This window comes from Danio rerio, chromosome 5 (assembly GCF_049306965.1).
Source record: "Danio rerio strain Tuebingen ecotype United States chromosome 5, GRCz12tu, whole genome shotgun sequence".
NCBI lineage: Eukaryota > Metazoa > Chordata > Actinopteri > Cypriniformes > Danionidae > Danio > Danio rerio.
In genome coordinates, this window is record NC_133180.1 from 39313251 (window position 1) to 39337500 (window position 24250).

Sequence of the window (24250 nt, forward strand, 5' to 3'; positions counted from 1 at the left end):
AAGAGAGAAAATAAATTGGAACTGGAATAGTATGGCACCAACAGGTTACTTGAGGACAACAGCTACTTGTCACAGCTGTACCTCTGACGCTGCCTCTGGAGGACTGGGTTGTTTTGGGGAATCCAGATCGCTCAGCCTATAATCGCTGTCATCCCACCTCCCAAATGCAAGGTCCAACCCACCCACGAAGGCCACCGATTGGTCGATGGCGACCATTTTTTCGTGATGGGCCCAGAGGACTACAACTGAGGCCACATGATCAGGGTGACGCATCACCTAAAGGAAAAGAAATGAATTGAGATTGAGTCATCTAAAAGCTGGCCTGGGGGAAAAAAAAAAATCACAGCTGTTATGATGTGATAGAATTATGCTGTATGAACCTTGATATTGGGATGCAGGCTCATCAGTTTTCTTTTGCTGTATCCACTGTTGATGCCCAAAGCCAGTTCAACCTCCTTATACAACAGCACACACACCTTTACTCCCTGTTCCTAAACACACACAGTCATGGTAAATTAATAACAATCAACATATTTTAAATGTGCATACTTTTACAGATGTAATGTTTTGTCTGGTTAAAAAAGATCAACTAGAGAGCTCATGGGAGCTATTAAACGGTTTGCTTCCTAACATCTTTCAAAATATGAATAATTATTAATAGAATTGATTTTCATTAAATTTTCATTGCATTTTCAATTCAATCTCAACTTACTGACCCTCGGGTGGTTGCAAACCTTGATTTCTTTCTGTTTTTGTGGAATTCAAAAGTAGAGACTTTGAGGAATGTTGGAAACTGATAGCAAAAAATTAAACAAATAACAAAGACTCTGGAAGTCAATGGCTACCTGTTTCCAACATTCTTTAAAATCTCTTCAACAGAACAAAGAAAATTCTTTCTGGTTTGGAGGATGAAAAAGGCTGCATTTACACTGCAGATCTTGATGGTCAATTTTGATTTTGTGAATGTATCTGATTTTTTTTTTTTTACATCATCTTTTAAAAGTGACTCATATCCGATTGTCTGCATTTACACTGCACACAATGGCAAGACACAATGACCAGGAAAAAAAAAAGAGCGGGAGCTGACTGACAGCTTATAATAAAAGAGCACCCTTTTCTCCATTCCTGTATTTAATCTGTTCAAACGATTTCATTTTTAATTTCTTTTTGACAAGCTGTTTTACTATAGTTTGTGACAGAAAAGTTCTTATTTGGCCATCTTCTTTTAGTCTAGGCTTTTTTTTAAACAAGTAGGCATCTTAATTTAATGTCCATGGTGCGATTTATGCACGTGATGCAAGCAATATATTGTCTACGTAGCAGATGTTGTGCTTTCTCTCTCTCCCGCTTGCTAACATGCTTGAATACATGTACTATATGACAATATAAATGCTTTTTTTTCTGGTATATGAAATGTAAGGTTTGGGACTCTGCTGAAAGTGGCAGAGTGACGTCATTCGCTACGATTTTTAATGATGCACGACTAGCATTGGCAGGTGAAAATCTGATCTACCTGCTTACACTGCAGACACAAGGGCACAAATCCCATTCCTATGGAATACATTTCCACATATGAACAAGGCCTGAATCTGATTTGAGTAAATCGGAATCCATGTGATTTTTTTCCTGATGATCTGTGCCACATGGAAAAAAATTAAATCGGAATTGGGTCACTTGAATGATGCAGTGTAAACGCAGCCTAACACAATTTTCATTTCTGCTTGAACTATCCCTTTACATATTAAGGCAATGAATATAAATCTAAAAAGGTTCTCTCACATACTGCTTTGCGTTTGAGAATCTTGTCCAAGCGCCAGTATGTTCCAGTTGCCGGTCGTTTGAGGAAAACCTCTGGACTGAGCCTGCAGAGAGAAAAACAACTTCACAACACTTTCACTCATACCAATTTACAAGTACTTAACTAAACTTAACAATCTCAGATATTCCTAGAATCTGAATGTCTACTTTCCCAGTAGACAAAAAAAAAAAAAAAAAAAACGTTTTTCTGACCAACATATAAGACTTGGCATTCATTACACAATTTTTAAACCTTAAGTGATTTTAAATACTTAGAGACCACAGACATAAGAACAGTTTAAACCAATATTAAACATTACATTCCTCCAAACGCACACGCTAGGTCAGAGATAGGAAACTTTGGTCCTGGAGAATCATTGGTTCCTATTTCAGCTGAACAATTTTAGAATGTTGGAAACTGAAATCCATAGTAGGAAAAAATACAATGGAAGTCAATGTCTAGTGATTTTCAATTATTTAAGATGTGGTGGAACGGGAGATTCGCATCATGGATGTACAGCCAGCAAATGTGCAGCAACTGCGTAATGCTACGATGTCAATATGGACCAAAATCTCTGAGGAAGATTTCCAGTACCTTGTTGAAACTGTGCCATAAAGTAATAAGGCATTTCTGAAGGTAAAAGGTGATCAAACCAGGTACTAGTAAGAAGTACCTAATAAAGTGGCCGATGAGTGTCGACTGCAGTCCATAGTAGGAAAAAATACAATGAAAGTCAAAGTCTACTGGTTTTCAATTTTACAAACCATCTTCTGTTCTGTTCTGTGTTCAACAGCATAACAAACTGTAAAAAGTTTGCAACAAATGTAAACAAGTGGAGAGTGAGAATATCTATTTTTCGGTGAACCATCATTTAATTTGTACTTGCCTAATAAAAATATTATTAATTTACATTTACATTTAGTCATTTAGCAGACACTTTAATCCAAAGTTTAAACTGATATCAATGTTTTAAACAGAAGTACATGATCAGCAGCGTCACTTGTCTGTTATAATATAAAATATGGAAAAAACAAAAAAAACTAATTATCAGGTTTTTTTTCCCATTAAGCCATGATAGTTCTACAGACAGTCATTGTAAAATATATTTTTTTCATTGAATCCAGTATTGCACTTACACTGGCAGTATGTGATTTGGATTAGATCCTATACCCCAACATTTTATTGCAGGATTTACCTAATTTTTAAGAATGCATCATTGATTCTGTTAATTGATTTGACACATTCAGGTCATGTACTGTTGTATGTTTGTGTTTGTGTGTGTGTGTGTGTGTATGTGGGTTTAAACTAACCACCAATCAGTGATGAAGATCTCCTCCTTGGCCTGTTCCAGTGCATCAGCCAGGTCTGAGAAATAGCCATGGCCATTAACATACCTGTCAATCAACAGTCATTTACTCAGTACCAACTTCATTGCATAAACTAGCCCATAAATCAATATTCTCTAAAACGAAGCTTTATGCAAATGCACAAACCACTTTGTGAGGGTGTCCGGTCTGGGTGGGGCAAAGCCTTCAAATCGATGCAGCTTATAGAAATCACAGCGCTCAGAGAGACTGCGAATCTCATGACTCCACCACTGAGCCTGCCTGTAACTGCTGCACTTGATCACCAGCTTCCTAAAAAACACACAAATACCAGCCATTTCTTCACATGCCTTTCTAAAATCAGATCTCTATCTGGAAGAGGAAGACTTCCTGACACCGGTCATGAGAATAAACTGTTTTACCTGTCGAAATTCTCGATGCAAATGCCGTGTTGGATATCAGTGTAAACACGTCCAACCAGCACCTTCAGCTCGGGGTCAAACAGCAGAACAAACGACACAATGCCAGGATCTCTGCACGTACACAACAGTGACAGAAAACAACAACAATAATAGAAAACCCATTAACAAATGAATGATTAAATATTAATGCACATTAAATAGGAGTGCTGCAATAAACAACATCAATGCTGAGACAATTCAGAGCTGAATCAACCATCATTTCCACATCAAATACAAAGCATAAACATGATTTCAAAAACAATACAAAGATCTACAGTAATATTTAAAGTCAGTGTTTAAGAGAAACTAATAGTTTGTGTAAAAGAATGTTAAAATGATTCATAATCAAGTGCCTATTTCAATATTTGGTAACCCTTTACAATGACAGAACATAAATAATGATGTGTTAACATTTAAACTAAACAGTACTTTATTATGAAGTAATGATGAGTTAAGGCATGCACTAATCATGAACTAACGTTAACTACAACATGAGTAACAAGAATTCATGTGTGAACACCGGCTACCTTAATTACTTGTTAGTTAATGATGATGTGCCCCTCCAAGTAAAGTCATCATGACAGAATTATACATTAACAGCTCATGAGTGTTACATTTAACTTAAACTTAAGTGTTAGTTAATACAATAATTAACAATGGCTACCTTAATTACTTGTTAGTACATGATTGTTTGTTATTTAATGTATTAATTACCACATTAGTTTATACATAATTTAACCATTATGAACTCAAGAGCTGGTAATGTATGATTATGTCATGACTTTACTTGGAGGGGCACATCATCATTAACCCATTATTAACTATTCATGAACTTTTTATGCATGTCCATCTAGTGCGTTTACACTGAATAACAATAGAAAAGTGGTCTGTTAACATCAACAGGAACAGTTTAAACACAGGAGTTGATGAGTAGTTAAGGATGAGTTGACGATGTGCCCCTCCAAGTAAAGTCATGATAGAAATATACATTAATAGCTCATCACTTCATGTTGGTTAAATTTAGCTGACACTTATACATTTATTAACAACATGGGTAACACTTTAGCTTAGGTCACAATTCACAATATTAAATACTGGCTTATCATCTGCCAATTATTAATATATTAACTGTTTATTAGTAGTTATAAAAATATGATCTTATTCTGCATCCCTAACTGTACATTCAAAACTAAAAAGGCAAGAGTGTCAAAGTAGCAAAAGTCATTCGTTTTCAATGGGTGGCATCGAGAAGAGTTGTATTTATGCACTATTCAATGCATTTAGTAGTATAAATAGTGTAAGTAGTGCGTTCGTACTAAAGGGGCAGAGCTATTGGGCGCACATGTTGGATTACTTTATTTATTTTGGATTGTAAAAGCAGTATTCTCCTATGACAGTGATTATACCGCCTCCCGATGGTGAATGCAGTTATAATCATGGCAGGTATTATTTGATGGTTTGGTCATTTATTTCTGTAATCAAACGGTTTGAATTTTTGCTTAGTAAAATAACCATTAGTGTTCCATTTGGGAAGACACTACATACTTATACTATGCTGTTGAGTGTGTAAGTGCATGGTGTAAAGTGTGCCATTTGGGACGCAGCTCAAGTCAACTTTATGGTAACGAGTTTTGCGGTGGTTCGGCAGCAAGCAATTAGAATGTAGTTCATCGCTTGAGAGGACTCCAAAGAACACAGTCACTTTGAACTTTGGTTCCGACCACAATTGTTCCCAAGGGTTTGATTATTGCTGTCACCGGATTTTTAATTATTTACAATGTTTTCTTACAGGGACATACGTTAAAAAAATTTACTGGTGAGTTACTGATGTGCATTAATGTTTATATATATATATATATATATATATATATATATATATATATATATTTTTTTTTTTTTTTTTTTTTTTACATATTATTATTATTTTTTTTCTTTAAAAAAGTATTGCTGCTTCAGAATATTTCAGACATATGGACACATTGGATAATTAAGTGGAGCAAAGTTACACCACATGCAACTTGATCTTCCATTGTTAGTTAAGTTTGATAAAAAGTGTGCAACATTTTCATGCTAGAAAGCATGTTTTATGCGGGAATGTAACTCATATGATATGCTGCAACGGCCTCATTAGATATGAGATCAATGTAGCGAATTTTGACGCTCTCAACGCCTTCAGTGCGAACGCACAGTAATCCTACCCAAAACCTCAAACCAACTTCTACCTTACTATCAAAAAACAAGTATTAAGTTAGCCATTATTTACACATGAACTCTTGCGAATTATGTTGGAGTTAAAGTTAATTAATGATTAGTTCATGCATTAACTCATCATTAGTTCAAAATAAAGTAATGTTTAGTTTACACATTATTACATCATTATTCATGTACTGTTATTGTAAAGTGTTACCAAATCATTTTAATATAATAATTTTAATATAATATCTCAAAAAATGTTTCAGCACTGAAAGTTATCCAAAAGGATTCTTAAGCCTTTCTTATCTAATTAAGATAAGGATTATTATCTAATGAGTCATGTCATGGCTGCTTGTATCCATTTATAAAATGTAGCTTTGGCATCAAAGAAAAAATTACAGTTTTAGAATACATTACATATTCTATTAATATATAGAATATACAGGGTGATTAAAAAAAAAAAAAACACACACAACTTTCAAGTTGATGTCGCTCGAGTGTCTGGAGGGGGTCATACTGAACATCTAAGAACTTGTTTTCTACTGAACAAAAGTCTTTTTTAAATACTCTTTACATTGATTGATTACCAAAGGTTTCGTCATGTTTCTTTGATTAAATACAGATTTTTAAAGTTGTGATATTCTTTTTAAATCACAATATACTCAAATAAAAATGTTCTTTCAAGGTGCAATAATAAGATATCATAATATTTCTGTTCATCAACCTCAATGGTACTGAATGGCAGTGAATATAAGAGATGAAGGTGTAAAATAATGAAAGACCATTGAAAAAAGGAAGAAGGTTGCATATGATACATATGTCAGATGTGTACTGTAGATGGAACAGGAGGTCCACGCCTAGATGAGTCAGTTTAGCCACTAAAACAACACCTGAGATTGTTCTTTATGAAGAAATCTAAACAATGTAAACTATGCACGACTGAAACTTCCCTCACTAAACATTCAGGAAGCCACTCAGGTTGTTGTATATTTCACTATTTGTTGCCTTTGATTTATTCATTTACTGTAAGGTTACATATTTAGCCTCCTGGCTTTTTACTAGCACATAATTCAGGGCAGGGCAAACATTTGCCTCTGCTTTCAAGGAAACCAGTCTGTTTTCCAGAACTGCTTTGCCTGTTTGTCATATATGTGTTATGCATAGTTACTGCAACTAACATAAACTGGCTCAGGCCTTAAAAGGAACAATGAATGATGAGTCATTTTCCCTTCCTGACAAATTTTTTAAAATCCTGTTTGAACGCTGACAGAAGCATTCAGTGGAGGTTAAATGATCCTTGTTGACCTGTATTACATTCATATTGAACTGTATTAAAAATGCACACTTCCATCTGCACTTGGTTACGATCTTCTAAAAACTTAGGCTATGCTCAAACTGCAAGTCTTAGTGCTCAAACAAGATTTTTTTTCTTTCTCAGAGCTGATATTTATTAGTATAGCCTTTCAGATTGTTGTTTTAAATGCAGTCAATATCAGATTTCCAGTGTAAAAGAATCATGGTCCTTATCTGACCAACATGTGCAAAACTACACACAGCGTAAACTTTCTAATTATGTACACAATGTGTATACTGTAAGATGTGAATGGAGCACATTGTTTAAAATCATTATTTTAGCCACTTCCACAGACAGCAGGTGTAATTTCTATTAACTACGTACTGTGAGGTTGATTGGATCCTTCTAATGTGTGTTTAAATGTCTGAAGCCTAAAATAAGTGTTATGTGATTGAAAACACTGATAAGTCATGATCTATGACAAGCATGGCTGGACAGAGCACACAAGTGCAGTGAACTTATCAAGAGTTAATGAGCAGCTGCTGAGAAAAAAGGGGATGTTTGTAGTACATGTCAGCGAAGAAAGTTGATGACATATCAAACGAAATATTCATAAAAGTTGCATGAATTTGGACATGACCGTTCACATTCGCATTGCAAAACATCTGAGGTCATGCACACAAATGATGTATACGTGTATGATATATGCGAATGTTTTGATCTATAAAAAACAAACTTGACAAGAGAATGTGCACAGCAGTAATTAAACTCTACGTAAACCTATTTAATTTAAACATTAACTTAATTGAACCACTTTAAATCCTCATATTAGCCATAATCATAAATAAATACAATTTAAATGTATTTGTATGTTTGTTATAGATATTTTCTAGGCAAATGTTATGCAAATTAGACCCCAGATCTGTATTGGATTTATTACTGCAGATAAAAGTGGCACAGATCGGAATTGAAAAGACCAGATTCCCGAGTCATGACAAAAACAGATCTGAGTCACATTTGAAAATCAAAAAGTGAGTTTTGGCCACGAATGCATTTGGGCCACATTTGCCTGCAGTGTAAAAGTAGCGAAAGTGTTACTGAGAAATGAAATGACACCAGGGGTGTGTCTCAGTGTACAGTAGGATCTGACAGGTGTGTATATCACTTTTTACAAACAAAAACACATCTTGTTATGACAAAAGCATTTTCTTATCTTATGCTTTAATGTAAAAGATTATCAAGATATTTCTGTCAACATCGCACACCCCTACCAAACAATCATGACCTCTACACCGAAACAGTAAAAGCAGAGAACCTGTTTGGCTGGTTTCTAGTCCAGGAACTATCTCCTGGATTACCTTTAACTGCAGCTTTAACTTTTCTTTGACCTCCAGTGATTTTGAAGCCTCAACTAAGCTCTAGGCTGAGAAGATCGATTTTTTTTTTTTTTTTTTTTTTTTGAGAGAAAGACAGACAATCCATTCCATATTGCATTGTACAGTATTTAACACTAATGTATAAATGAAACATGTTAGATGTACTGATCTGTGAATTGACATGACAGCAGAATGTTCTGAAAAACAGACAATAAAACCAAAAATAAAAGGTGAATTAAAAAGAAACCGAAACAGCAAGTGGCTGATGTGTGTTTCTTATCTATTCACAGATCGAACTGAGAGGCATGTTTTAGCATGAGACAATAAAAAAAAAGGGATGAAGCAAATTGATGTTACAGATAACACCCAAGAAGTGGGTGTATCGGTATGGAGGTGAAACTCACCTGGACATGTACAAGAGGAACGAATCCTTCACCACAAGCCAGCGGCGAGACCAGCGAAAGCAGAACTGATGGTGTCCGATACAGTTGAGCCCTTGGATGCGGTGACCCCCCGACCGTTTCAGAATATAACCTTCACTGTTGGGGGGGAAAGATATCAGAACTACATTCTGGCAACAGTGGAAAAGTACTGAAGTCACAATACTTACAGGCCTTTGGGTCCAAGGTCTCTGATGAATGACAATGGACTGATCGCCAAGAAGTCCATCTGAGAGCACAATACTCACACTTTAATGTGAAAATTTATCACAAGCACAATTCTCTGTAACTTTGCATTTAGTAATGGGTGTGTGATTAGTGGGATAGGGCTGATAGCAGTCTCAAGCGAACATCAGGTCAGTGAGGGTGGACAACGCCAAGAGTCCGGGAATCAAAGTATGATCGGTGACTCAAGAAGTTTCTTGAATCTCACAGAGGAGTGATGACCGTGAAGAAGTAGTGAGGCTAGGCCTGGGACATTTATGAAGGTGTTTTCGTTTTGTACAGCAGTCACCTATGAACTGTTACTTCTTAATTTAGAATCAGAATCTGCTTTATTCGCTAAATGTGCACAAAAAGTTGTGACAATATGGAAAATGCAAATAAAAAAGAAAGTAGTGATTTCCAAATTTACTTTGACTTGCATTTTATTGCAGACAATATAAACACAAAGGGCCCTATCATACACCCGGCGCAGTGTGGCGCAAGGCGCGGCACAATAGTATTTTGGTAGTTTCAGCTTGGCGCAAGAGTGGTTTTGCGGCATTGCGCTGCATTGTTTAAATAGCAAATGCATTAGTGCTCATTTTTGCGCCCATAGGCGTTCTGGTCTAAAAAGCGAGGCATTCTGAGGCGGACCTGCTATTATGAGAAACTATAATAGATTTTTCATTAGACCAAAACTAACCCGGTCTAAACTCCGGCGTAGAGTTGCGCCTCGCTTACGCACTGCTTAATACGCACAAGAGAGCAATAGGCAATTATCTTTACATATAAAAAAATTTAAATATTAAGGATATATATAGGATATAATAAGAATAGATTAAGGATATAAATATAAAGGATTAAAATATTACAAAACATTATTTTCTAGCCTACATAAATATGAAAAATCACTGCTTTTATGTCTTCTTCATCTCGGGAAGCGTTTTCAGTTCATTCATAACAATTTGCTTTTGTATAATGTTATTATTATTAGCAGTATTATTTATTATATCCACATTTATATTTGTTTTATTAAAAACAAGCTTAGATTTGCCCACCTGTCAGGTTTTAGACCATATGGGGCACAGCATGTGTTTTAGGATATAACTCAGGTTTTTGAGCACATTTTGTTATTATTATTCATTTATTAGTTTGCTGGAAATTAGAACTGAATTTAGAAATAGTTTTGAAACGAATATTTGCGCTTAACAAACAAAATTATTTATTTATAGACTAATTGATGTCTGTGCGTAAAGGTTTCCCTATCCAAGAGCGAATGTGAAAGTGATCCATTATCTCTCATTCTCACGCAGTAGATGCTCTGTTTAACAGTTTTCTGTAAAAAAAAATGTTAACTGTTTGCTTGTGAAATGCTCATTTTTTCCACTTAGACTTACTTTACGTCCTATAAATAGCGAATGCGCTCTTGGCGCGACTCTTAAAGGGAATGGGAGATGAGACTCTAATTGGTTTATTCTCAAAAACACCTATAACTCATTAAGAAAATAAACTCACCCCTTTTAGAACATGCGCCGCGGCGCAAGGCAGATTTCCCGTCCTTAAATGAGCAAAAACGCGTCCTGACACGCCCTGAAAGCGTTTGCGCCTTGCGTTTTGCGCTCTGCGCATGGACCGTCGAAATAGAGCCCAAAGTATTTCATGTTTGTCTGGTCAACTTCTATATATTCACTGGAGTTTGGTGTCAAATTGGATTCACTTTAAAGACACATAATGGTTTGTCCAGAATTTACAAAATGTATTTATAATGCAGAAAAAGTATTTAATGCAGTGTGGTCACTGTAAACATTAATTTTCTCTTGCAGATTACACTAATGCTGTGTATGTGGCTCTGTATCTTTGTGGTGTTTTTCTGATCTTTTATGCATTAATGCAGGTGTACACAGTGCAACCTTTGCTGTCATAAAAGCTTACATGCAATCTTTTTCCATTATAAAAATTTGTGTCAAAATCAATGACGAGCGTACGATTGTGTCTAATACTTTCTGATAGATTTTTTTTAAAAATTAATATTTATAATGACCAGAAGCTTTATTAAGTGTGTTATCAGTTATATTTCCTTAAAAATTCTACTATTTATGTTATTAACATGCCTTGTTAATGTGAGAGATGCAGTCTTAGAAATGAAATGACCGTATTTATCAAGTTTCTTAGAATTACTAACAGATGTCTCTACTAAAGTTTCTGCAGAATAAGCCTAGCTATTCACAGTGGGGAAAACAATTATTGAAGACGTCAACATTTTTCTCAGAAAACATATTTCTAAAAGTGCTGTTAACATTTTCACTGGACGTTGGTAACAACCAAAAAAAGCCCATATATGCAAGGCGATCAAAACTCATTCATTTGCAAATTAAGTTATGTGTAATAAAATTAAATGACGCAGGAACAACGTATTGAAGACATGAAGAAAGGGAGGTGTAGAAAGGCAGTGAAAGCCTTACGGCAGCTGAAATCTCTCAGTAGTTTTTCAGCAACCCTCTGCCCTTCGTCATTGTAAATTAATATTAGTTGCTTCAGTCCATCATCTACATTATCAGCATGATGAAGATGAAACCAGGGTAGACATTTCAGCAAGACAATGATCAACAACAATGAGAAAAAGAAAATCAAGCTTTAGAATGGCCCAGCCAATCACCTGACTTCAATCCAATAGAAAATACAAAATAAAGATCAGATTTGATAGATCAGACCCACAGAACCATCAAGATTTTTACTCTGTTGAAGTCTGGACAAAAAAAGAAAAGAAAAAAGAATGAACTGATAATGTTCATTCTTCATATGAGAGGCGTCTTTAAGCTGCCATCATAAAAAAAGCCTTTTTTAAATACATATTAAATACATTCAATATGCAGTGCTTTCTACTTATGTCATTCCACTGTTATTACATTCATATATTACATTCATTCTTTAATTTTTCTAGATAAAAAAATCTGATTTATTTATTTGTTTTAATTTTATATTCGTATTGTTTGGGTTTTTGCCAAAACCTGGATCAATACCATGTCAACAGCTCCTATAGAAATATCATTCCTAAGAAAAAGACATGACATGTTGCATACTTATTTGCCCCACCACTGTAAATTATTTCTCTGGTGTGCTTTTGTGTGCCTGCTAAGTCTGATCAATCAATATTGGTGGTGCAATTTACACACTGAACTCACTGTTAGTCCACATGATGAACATTTTGACAATTGTGTGTGTATTTGACAGTTCATGCGGAAGGAGAACTCATGTGTTGTCTGAGATCACACAGACAGAGAGAATGCTTCAGTTGTGAGTTCATTCAGAGTGACTGTCAACTGTGGAACAACACAATTTACTGTTCACTGTATTACTATAGATAAAAAAGGAGTTGTAAATACTATAATATTTACATTATAATACCAATTTCTAGAGTAAAACATTAGTTTTATACCTTTATATTACTACGTTTAATATATCTCTACTCAATCTAAGTTCTTTGGGTTTCAATTTAGTTTAGTGTAATACTACCTGCTTAACTTTTATTGATCATTGGATTATCATCATTTCATATCATCATATTTATGGTGAAGATACGCAAACAGCTCTCAATATCACAGAATGATTATTTGTGATTTGATTAACACATGATATCGCATGTGATATTTTGCGTAGCTTGACAGAGAACTATGGCTTTGTGCAGTAAACCCATCTCCAGCTAAACACGTGCTAAAGGTTCACAGCTGATTACAGAAACAGCTTTATAGAATACTGCGCACAACAAATATCGCATGAGATGTATCGTTCAGCCCTAACAGGAATACATGTATATTGTGTGCCAAAGCTGAAAGGACTTTTGTGAATGTAAGAAGGTACACCCACTGGATGACTCTGGTCTACAAGGCTCTTTTGGGTCTGGTCTTTATACCTATGTTCCCTTCTTCAAACGCCAGACAGAATCTGCAGACATTTTTAGCTATTTCTGCTGAGAATTTTGTATTTTGAAATATTTGTGTGGAATGATTTTAGGAGTATCATAACTAAAAACTTAACATGTGAAATAAACAAATAATACATTTTTTACTTTTATTTAATGTTTCAATGCAAATCCAATTATTTAAGAAAAAAAGTCACTCATATAATAAATCTACTAAAAGATAGAACATATTACTTTATAAACTGTATTGTAAATAAATCATATGAACATTTTATTTTTACTATTATTATAGTCACAACAGTATTAGTGAAATTAATTAAAAAACTTAATAAATATAAATTTACACACCTTTACACATATAAATACATGAACTCAATGGGCTAAAAATCTGCTAAAAGATTCTATGTGGGCCTATTCATAGGTCAAAAGCCAGTATGCCCTACGTTCAAGTGAAACGTATCATTTGTCTTTTCCCCAGGTTCGAACTGAAATAGGGAAGTGAGCCTTTATCCATGCCGCCCCCTCATGCTGGAATACCCTTCAGTCTGAACTAAAAATGTCTGAGTTAATCCAAATTAAATAATTTTGTTTTATCCTTTATAACAAACAACAACAGTCCATTTCTCAATGTATGTGTATTTCAAATATTGTAATGTGGTAAAGCTGAATAACTAAACTGTATTTTCATATAATCTTCACTTTATATTTATTATAATTTTTTTTTTCATAAGTCATGTGTAGCTGACGCTGATCAGTCAGCTTGTGTTTTGTTTATTGTTTTCTATTTTATTATTTGAATGTGTATGTTTATGTTACAAATTTCTTTGTTTCCGGTTGGCTTGAGTGGGAGGTCACATGATTCTCTTTGATTGATTTAACCTGCGAGAGTGTTTATGGTCACTCAGCATAGTGAGATCTCAATGCAAGCACCTGTTAAATGCTCCTGCTTATTCTACAGCTGTTTATCAGGCCAACACGGTAAACTAAACATTGTTTTGTATATTTATTAGATGTACTGTCTATTTATGTTTGTGTGAAATATTTGGTTTGTTTATTTGTTTATCCTTTAGTTTTCACGGTGTTCAATAAATGAAACGCATGATGGACATCAATATTTGGAAGCGTGGACTGTTTTAATAACCGGCGGGTAGTTACATCATGTGTTCCGGACCTCTTGGCCAAGTCACCCTTGTAAATGAGATCCAAGTATATGTACCAACCCAAGCTCATTCTGAAAACTTAGTCCCTGGACGTTTCTGGAGACAGCGGAATACGTCCCAGGGGGTACATACGGCCGCGTTTTTTTTTTTTCAAGCGAACGCTGCGGGGCGGTGTGACGCTGTTCCCTTTCGCGGTTGCCTTACGTCCTTGTGGAGGGCTTCCCCGCTGCAACCCGTTTGTCCAGAGGCGTCTGAGGTGCGAAAAAGCGCACAACAGCGGCCTCTCGCGGATTCGCGAAAAACAAAAACTGCAGCCATACGTACCCGCCGGGACGTATTCCGCCGTCTCCAGAAACGTCCGCGGGACTACGTTTCCACAATGAGCCTGGGTTGATATGTACAGTTGAAATCAAAATTATTAGCCGCCTTGTTTATTTTTTTTCCCCAATTTCTTTTTAACTGAGAGATTTTTTTCTGTTTTACCTATTTTTTTTATTCTTACCTATTTCTAAACATAATAACCCCCTGAACTATTCACCCCTCTGTTTATTTTTCCCCCAATTTCTGTTTAACGGAGAGATTTTTAACACATTTCTGAACATAGTAGTTTTACTAACTCATTTACTAGATATTTTTTAAGACACTTCTATACAGCTTAAAGTGACATTTAAAGGCTTAACTAGGTTAATTAGGTTAACTAGGCAGGTTAGGGCAATTAGGCAAGTTAATGTATAATGATGGTTTGTTCTGTAGACTATTGAAAAATATATAGCTTAAAGGGGCTAATAATTTTGACCTTAATTTCTTTTTATTATTAAAAACTGCTTTTATTCTCGCCAAAATAATGCAAATAAAACTTTCTCTAGAAGAAAAAAATATTATCAGACATACTGTGAAAACTTCCTTGCTCTGTTAATATTCTTTATATAAACATCTAAAGGTTTTCTTTTAGAATCCAGATAATTATACTGATAAAATGTGTACGCAAGCTTCTCACCATCCCATGATAGTTCTTGTAGAAGGTGTTTTCTAGCAAGTTGTTTAGATACTCCTCCAGATATTTCTGAAAAACACACACAAACACATCTTTTTCAAGACATTTTGTTTGCATCTTTTGGATGGCAGTGGGTTTTAGTGCTTTAGCACAAATATACCGGTTTACTCGACGTTCTCCTGATTCTATCGGTTCCATGTAAAGTCGGCATCTCCTCCGTCAAACCTGCCAGCTGTTGTCTCTGTATTGCAAATCTAATTGAACATCACACAAACAATGGGAGAAAAAACATGATGCAATTTCTCCAGCAAAACAAATAAAGTGTAGTGAATTTGCATGCGTCTGTGAATACGCGCACCTCCCTAGAGGCAAGAATTGCAGCATCACTTTGTGTTTGTACAGGTCCCGGTGGAGTTCCTGGAAGTGCTTGTACTTTCTTTTCACCGTCCATGTGAACTCGCCATGTGTCAGACGAACTGTGTATAGAGTGCACACATGTACCTACAAACAGGATAGTCACATCGTTAAGTATATCACAGCAACAGATTTTTAATGACATGTTCACAAACACACCTTGGAGCGGGTGGTGTATCGCTCTGTGTTTTCCACTTTGCAGGTGATCGGTGTTCCATAAATGAGAGGAGAGATGGATCCCCCCTTCAAGTCTGCCAGGTGATGGACCACAATAAAGTCACGCTTCTCTGATAGAGAGACAGAGGAAGATAAATATTAATCCTTTTAATATGTTAATCTATAATAATTACAATAATGTAATCTAATTTAAAGGACTACTATTTTATCCCCTTTTTAAAGATGTAAGATAAGTCTTTGGTGTCTCCAGAATGTGTCTGTAATGTTCACCTCAAAATATCCATCAGATTATTTATTATACTGTCCAGAATATGCCTAATTTTGTGCTCAGAGCAATGTGTAGCTGTTTTTTGTAGCCTGTGCCTTTAATGCAAATGAGCTGGTTGTCCCGGCCCACTGTTCCCATGTGCGTGTCTACTGTGACAAGTAACTTAGCACAGTGACAGAGACAGACACTGGTAAAGCAGATCCAGGATTCATTTTTTGAGTTTATGAGTCAAATATAGCAATTGAGTTTATGTGATATATGGTGGAGTTTATTAAAGCATTTCTCGCAGTACACACACACACACACACACACACACAGTTTTTGCATGTCTCCTTGAAGAGACCTTGTACAGCCTAAACGTCTTTTCTTTATTATAAACATGTCCTGTTTTTAAACATTTTAAACTTGTAAAACTCATTCTTGACATGGGGAAAACCACACTACTACATCCCGTTGCAGAGGTCCTCAAAAATTGCAAAGATTTGGATCCTATTTTAATGTCAGGAAATTTATTTAAGAGACTTGTGTTTATATCTCTCCAATTTGATACCTACAGCCAGTTCTGTCCAAACTAGGGATGGGAAGATTAACCGATATGTATCGATACGCGGTCATGCGCGTGCACGATGCGAGTGCATCGGTTGAGCAGCAGAGGATGAATGAAATTTTGGAAGCAAATCGAGATGCATCGGTTTTTGCGAGATGCATCGGTTTTTCCGAGGTACAGCTTATATTTTTAATATAGAATGTATTTTTTATTTATTAACAAGTGTTGTCAACCTGTTTTTGGCACATAATTTAATCGACCTACATAAAGTATGCCTTAGCAACGGATTTGCGGATGTGTACACTTACACTACAACTCAGTGTATCAGGTACACAATGTGAAAACGAAAGTGACCGGTTATGAAAATGAAGTGACGTGTCGCGGACCTCTATTCTGCCGCCCTATGCGCGAATATAACTGAGGACGCGCGGGTGTCGCGGACCTCTATTCTTCCGCCCTATGCGCGGATATAACTGAGGACGTGCGGGTGTCGCGGACCTCTATTCTGCCACCCTATGCGCAGATATAACTGGGTGTTGCTGACGCCGCCCTCTCTATACTGCCGCACTAGGCGGGTTTAAACACCTCCTCCTGTTAATTTTTATTTAATTATAATAATAATAATATTATTAATAATGATAATGATAAAAATAATGGGTGTCACGGTGGCACAGTGGGTAGTTTGACCACCTCACAGCAAGAAGATTGCTGGTTTGTTATATTTTTATTAGCCTGTTGTTTACAGTGACAGTGATGTTTCAAAGCAGCATAACACTGCTAGTTCACGACCTTAAGTTTTGAATATTCAGTGGCAAAATATATCTTTGTAAAACTTGTTTTCATAGTTGAAAAGTTAAATCACAATTCTTGTTGTGCAATGCTCAACCTTTATGTTGAAAGAGTGCAAATATATATATTTTAATATATATTGCACTTATACATTCTGTTTATCTTGAAAATACTTAAATAATATGTGCTATAGGTTGTAAAATGGCCATCTACTGTAAACTGACACTCTGGCTCTGAGAGAAAAGCCAGTTTGTAAAAAAAGTCTTGGTTTTGCTTGGTTAATAAATAATCAAACTCATTCAATGGCACAGCATCCTCTTTTACATAATCTCATAAACTTGATTTAATTAGTTAGTGCTGAATTATCGCATTGTATCGTGATATGGGTGTGAATCGTATCGTGTTGCATCGCAATATGTCACAAATGTATCGCTAATATATCGGATCGTATTCTTTGTATCGAGATGCGTATCGGATCGGCATTATAGCTTAGATGCCCAACCCTAGTCCAAACAGTTTCCAAAAGTTGATTCTGCATCATGGGTGCCCTTTAAAGAGGCTTCAAGTATTCAGAGATCTTGTTTTAGTGACACCAGTGGCTGATATGTGATCTGCAGCCAGCAACTTTATGTTTGTGTTCTGACTTGTGCACACAAAACGTAAAAAAAATATTCATATCTCTGGTTAACTCACATTAAGTTGAATTTTGTATCATATAGGTGTTTTGTCCGAATGAAAGCAGCCCTATTTTTGAAACCGGGTCCCAGAGTGGATAGTTTTTCGAGTTTTTGTGTAAGCAACCCAGTCCTTATATTTAACGAAAATATAATGTCATCCGCCCACGTCTGAACACTAGTCAAACACAGCTACATCATGTAACAGCGACAGCAGCAACAATGGCAGACTACATGACTGTGTTTGCACTGCAGAATCCACAACTTCACTGAAAAGCATTTTCCATGTTCATCCTGTTTCGGTAGGGAGAAAGCACACACAAGGTTTATGTGCATGTTATGGAGTAGTCTTTTTCTCCATCCATTATGTATCTCAGTCCAAGAATTACAGCTCCACATACTTGTCATGAAATGTGCTGTGTACTGACATGCATATAAATCATAATTTTAGTCAGTTTCAGTGGTTTTGTGGGTACATATATTTTTTGAGAGAAGGCAAAAAAAGATTGGATAGGGAAAGCTCTGGCTTCTTGTGGATGAAGACTAAATCTAAACACCTTTGCGGTGATATAATAACCGACACAGCAATGCTGTACACACTGCTGAACCTGATGTTTAGGCGTGAATATGTGCTGCATTCTTTCCCAATATCAAAAAAAGATATGACATCAGTGAGAAATCCTATCGTAATATAAAACCTTTCAGTAAAGCTATTTGCATTAAATTAAATCACAAATTTATCCAGAATTGCATATTTCCAGTGTTGTTGAAGTTGATATGTTGAAGTTGAGTCCATATTCTTCTGAGGTGAAGTTTACATCAGTGAATTTGCATTTTAAAACCCATATGTTTGTTACGGTTACACATCAGGCATCAACACTACTTCAGCATCAACTTTGACCCTCAAAAATGGACTGAAGAGCCTTTTTGTGCAGACTTTTGTAAATGGAGGTGCAGTTATCCACAATGTCTCTCGGACTGATATTCTGAACTATTGCGTATGGTTTCCAGATTCATCAAGCCCCTGTCATATGAACACTACGCAGCCATTAGACTGCAAGTATGAATGCTGGCAAAATATACAAATGGCCAGTGAGCGTGAATGGTCATGCATCATGCGTTTTATGCTGTACATTGTGGATGGAGATTGCTTCCACCTCAATTAATTGAATAAAAACAGAAGTTTAAAAATGAAAAAAGTGTAAACAGCAGTTTACTGAACTGAACTAAGACAGAACTGAGATCTTCAGGGTTTCTGCATGTTTCATCCAGTCAATTTTAAGACTTTTAAAGACCCTTTTAAGACCATTAAAAACAAAATATTAGACTTATACAGTTTTTATTTTATTTATTAATGATACAGTATAATCATGATAAATCTATCATTTTTTGTTTTCTTTTCTTTTTTAATGTGGAATTTGCTGTAAAAATGTCTAACAGCTGTTAATAATTGTATCTCCTTGCAATGAACAGCCTTAACATAAAAATAAGGTTGTATTAAGACGGGTTGCTGGTGATTGGATGGATGTCAGCCCAATTAAGTAGCTTTACTTGGACAAAGCAAAATTTAGACCTGTTTAAAATTATTTACAACATTTATTGTTGATTTACAACATAATATTTCTGTGAATGTACGACTTTTTAAGGCCTAAAATTTACTTTTTTGTAATTTAAGACATGTTAAGACTTTTTAGCGGACACTCTGGATCCTATAAAAAGTTTATGGACTTAAAAGACCTTTTTTTTTAGCATGGCTGGCCCAATCTTAGATTTGGTCTTGTCATAGAACATGAACCTGGACACAAAGAACATTTAAACTGATGATCTTATTCTCTAGTATCATCTAGAACAGGGGTCACCAATCTCGGTCCTGAAGGGTCAGTGTCCCTGCAGGGTTTAGCTCCAACTTGCCTCAACACCCCTGCCTGGATGTTTCAAATATACCTAGTAGGGATGGGAAGATTAACCGATATGTATCGATACGCGGTCATGCGCGTGCACGATGCGAGTGCATCGGTTGAGCAGCAGAGGATGAATGAAATTTTGGAAGCAAATCGAGATGCATCGGTTTTTGTGAGATGCATTGATTTTTCCGAGATACGGCTTATATTTTTAATATAGAATGTATTTTTTATTTATTAACAAGTGTTGTCAACCTGTTTTTGGCGCATAATTTAATCGACCTACATAAAGTAAGCCTTAGCAACGGATTTGCGGATGTGCACACACTACAACTCAGTGTATCAGGTGTGCGGATGAAGCTAGTGGAGCGCCCTCAGAAAGCGCGAGAAGCAAAACAAACATTTTATTCCCCACTGAGTTTTAAATCTAAAGTATGGCAAGCAACATTATGGATTTAAGGATGGACGACATGACAGGACAGATGCAATTTGCAAAATGTGCCGCGCATCTGTAAAATACGCGGGCAGTACGAGTAATCTGAAATCTCACTTGAAGCGGCGCCACGGTGTTGTTGTGAAAGCATCTTCCAGTGTTTCTGCATCCCCGGCTTTCGCACTGCTTCAACCAGCTCCAAAAGTGGTGAGAAAAGCATTGCAAGTTTTTTTTCCATGCGCAACAGTTCTGCTCGCTCTACGCCAATAACGAATGCTATTGCATTGTTCATCTGCAAAGATATTCAGCCTAGTGTCACGGAGAACGAAGGTTTTAAACACCTCCTCCTGTTAATTTTTATTTAATAATAATAATAATAATATTTATAATAATAATGATAAAAATAATTGGGTGTCACGGTGGCACAGTGGGTAGTTTGACCACCTCACAGCAAGAAGATTGCTGTTTGTTATATTTTTATTAGCCTGTTGTTTACAGTGACAGTGATGTTTCAATGCAGCATAACACTGCTAGTTCACAACCTTAAGTTTTGAATAATCAGTGGCAAAATATATCTTTGTAAAACTTGTTTTCATAGTTGAAAAGTTAAATCACAATTCTTGTTGTGCAATGCTAAATTTATTTATGTTGAAATAGTGCAAATATATACATATTTTTTTAATATATATTGCACTTACATTCTGTTTATCTTGAAAATACTTAAATAATATGTGCTATATGTTCTAAAATGGCCCTCTACTGTAAACTGACACTCTGGCTCTGAGAGAAGAGCCAGTTTGTAAAAAAAAGTCTTGGTTTTGCTTGGTTTATAAATAATCAAACTCATTCAATGGCACAGCATCCTCTTTCACATCATCTCATAAACTTGATCTAATTAGTTAGTGCTGAAATATCGCATCGTATCGTGATATGGGTGTGAATCGTATCGTGTTGTATCGCAATATGTCACAAATGTATCGCTAATATATCGGATCGTATTCTTTGTATCGAGATGCATATCGGATCGGCATTATAGCTTAGATGCCCAACCCTAATACCTAGTAAGACTTTGATTCGCTTTTTCAGGTGTGTTTAGGGTTAGAGCTAAAATCTGCAGGACACCGGCCCTCCAGGAACAAGTTTGGTGACAACTGATCTAGAATAACCAAATCAGCATCTTGTTCAGTGGAAAAAGAACATTTAACTGTTTGTACAAGAAGCCACATGATTAATGCCACAAAATTTATTTGATTAGTGACCGTGCAAATCTGAAATATTCTTTTTTTTCTTTGTTTTTTCAGCTTTGAATTAGATTTTAAATCTTTGGCTCCTCCATTCCTCATTGTGTTTTGAAAAGCAGCCGCTGTGCCAGGCCTCAGTATCAACACTGTTACATCACCAGGGGTCAAAGATCAGACTCAGTTTCGGTGTTGTGTCTAAAAACACAACCCAACCAGAAGAATGTGAATGAGAGAAGGCAGCCGTGAAGCCAGTCATTCCTCTCTCTGCTTTCTACATTTCTCACAATTATTACACAGGGAGTAAAAGGACTGCCTGTTACACTTTCAATACCTGTTCCTACAGCATGATTGACACGTGGATGTGGAATAAACAGTCTTTTGTCCTCAGAGACAAATCAGGGATTGAGAAGGAGTAACTGGGAATTGTGAGATCTATAAATTTTTGTTCTGTAATAAATACCAAAAATAAGATGTCACAAGCATCATATGCATGCTCTCTACAATGACTAACTCACCGTATGGATTCCTATTTGTTGGGAAATCACCCAGACGTTCACACCTTGTTTTGTAAAATATTTTTACTGTTTACACTGCCATAGTCTTGATTGTCTATATAAAGAAATCTTTGTTCTTCATACATAACACAGTTCCTACAAATTAAACTGCTACCTCAACAATATAATAACCTATTAAAACAATAAAATGCATGGTAAACTTCAACCAACAGTTTTGAATTTGGGTGTGGGACAGGCAGCAGAGAGGTATGCAAACCATTTAGACGAGACTAGATATGCCAAACAAAAAAGCTTTAAAACGCTTTCCCAGACGTGTGTTTTATGCAATTCCAGCTCAAATCAAACGCACAATAACCAGCCAATCAATGTGTTTTTCTCCACCTGAAAGTTACATTTTAATCTTTGTGATCTGATAATGAAAACTGTTCTGTGTGATTTGTCTCACCACTGTTGTTTTCAATAGACTTCAGCTGATCTTCAGTAATGGAGTCCACACATTTCCGCCACCTTTGAGCTGCTTTAGACTCAGGACTAGCCATAAGGCTACTAGACCGCGACACACCTGTGGAAACACAAAAAAAAGATAAATGATTCATTTAAGTAATAAAAATACCCACCCAGACAAAGAGGTCAGAAAATATAATAAGCTAAGTTTTGATGAACCTTAAAACTTGAGAAAGTTGGAAACAAAGCACATTCTGACTACACTACCTGACAAAAGTCTTGTCGCCTATCCAAGTTTTATGAACAACAAATAATAACTTGACTTCTAGTTGATCATTTGGTATCACAAGTGGCTTATATGAAAAGGCAAATGCCTCTAGATTACGCTTATTTTACCAAAATAAAATAGAACCATGCCTTGATATTTTTTTAGTTAGGACAGAAAGGTCTGACTTTGCTTAGTTGTCTAAGTCTTGTCACTTAACAGAAATAATGCACAGTATAGAATATAAAGTCATGCTGCAGTGGTGAAAGAATTAATATTGTGCATGACTCCCATGAGCTTGGAGGACTGCATCTGTACATTACTGCAATGACTCAAACAACTTGTTAATAAAGTCTTCTGGAATGTCAAAGAAAGCGTTCTTGCAGGACCCCCAGAGTTCATCAAGATTCTTTGGATTCATCTTCAATGCCTCCTCCATCTTACCCCAGACATGCTCAATAATGTTTATGTCTGGTGACTGGGCTGGCCAATCCTGGAGCATCAAGACCTTCTTTGCTTTTAGGAACTTTGATGTGGAGGCTGAAGTATGAGAAGGAGCGCTATCCTGCTGAAGAATTTGCCCTCTCCTGTGGTTTATAATGTAATGGGCAGCACAAATGTCTTGATACCTCAGGCTGTTGATGTTGCCGTCCACTCTGCAGATCTCTCGCACGCCCCCATACTGAATGTATCCACAAACCATGATTTTTCCTTCACCAAACTTGACTGGTTTCTGTGAGAATCTTAGGTCCATGCAGACTTCAACAGGTCTTCTGCAGTATTTGTGATGATTGGGATGCAGTTCAACAGATGATTCAATGGAAAAAAAAACCTTCTGCCTCTTTTCCAGAATTCAAGTTTTTATTTGTTGCTCTTACAATTGGGATCGACGACAACATCCCCCTCGCTCTTCTCCGTTTACAGCAGATCACATTGTCTTCCCTTACAAATGGTGAGAAAGTGTAGCTTACTTATGATACAGGGAATTCATCTTGCTTTATGCACCTGTCATTTTGGTAAACAATGATAACTACACTACAGGTTTTTGAAAAGCATCAGTTTGATAATCATCCATAAACTTCTGTGATAGTTTTATACTACTCTCCGGATGTTCCTTTTATAACAGCTTTCTTTTGTACTCACATTTTACATATTTTGAGTATTTTTATGCAGTTTGTAAACTGTAAAGCAACTTAGGCCAAATAGTATAATATGCATGGAAAGACGTCCGATTAAAAACAACATTCATTATTGTTAATACCGTGCATTTTGTACTCACAGGTGCAGGATTTGCCTGCTCTGTTGATATTGTCACATAATCTGCATTCATTTAAGCATGAGTAAAAATAACTAGGACAAAAAAGCTAAAGCGCTTGTGGCTTTTGGATTCAATCCAGATAGTCTCTGGGCTGAACTGC

The 24250-nt window shown here is 36.1% G+C and overlaps 1 protein-coding gene across 8 annotated transcripts in view; it reads right to left on the reverse strand.

Moving 5' to 3' along the window:
* pld2 (phospholipase D2) overlaps window positions 1–24250 on the reverse strand; it is a 51652-nt gene that overhangs the window by 21626 nt on the left and 5776 nt on the right. For 6 of the 8 annotated variants that reach the window (XR_012406178.1, XR_012406177.1, XR_012406176.1 and 3 more), the window contains exons 2-14: window positions 22569–22685; window positions 15738–15865; window positions 15523–15665; window positions 15325–15418; window positions 15168–15233; window positions 9058–9116; window positions 8852–8986; window positions 3546–3656; window positions 3292–3435; window positions 3109–3192; window positions 1784–1862; window positions 381–491; window positions 82–276 (exon numbers count right to left, since the gene is read on the reverse strand). Coding sequence is in view for 4 of the 8 variants with exons in the window: in XM_689557.9 (XP_694649.4) it covers window positions 82–276; window positions 381–491; window positions 1784–1862; window positions 3109–3192; window positions 3292–3435; window positions 3546–3656; window positions 8852–8986; window positions 9058–9116; window positions 15168–15233; window positions 15325–15418; window positions 15523–15665; window positions 15738–15865; window positions 22569–22662 (1443 nt within the window). In the remaining 4 variants the exon portion in view is untranslated. Of the gene's footprint in view, window positions 1–81; window positions 277–380; window positions 492–1779; window positions 1863–3108; window positions 3193–3291; window positions 3436–3545; window positions 3657–8851; window positions 8987–9057; window positions 9117–15167; window positions 15234–15324; window positions 15419–15522; window positions 15666–15737; window positions 15866–22568; window positions 22686–24250 lie in introns of all 8 variants that reach the window. The other 2 variants (XR_012406179.1, XM_073951157.1) reach the window with 1 other exon arrangement.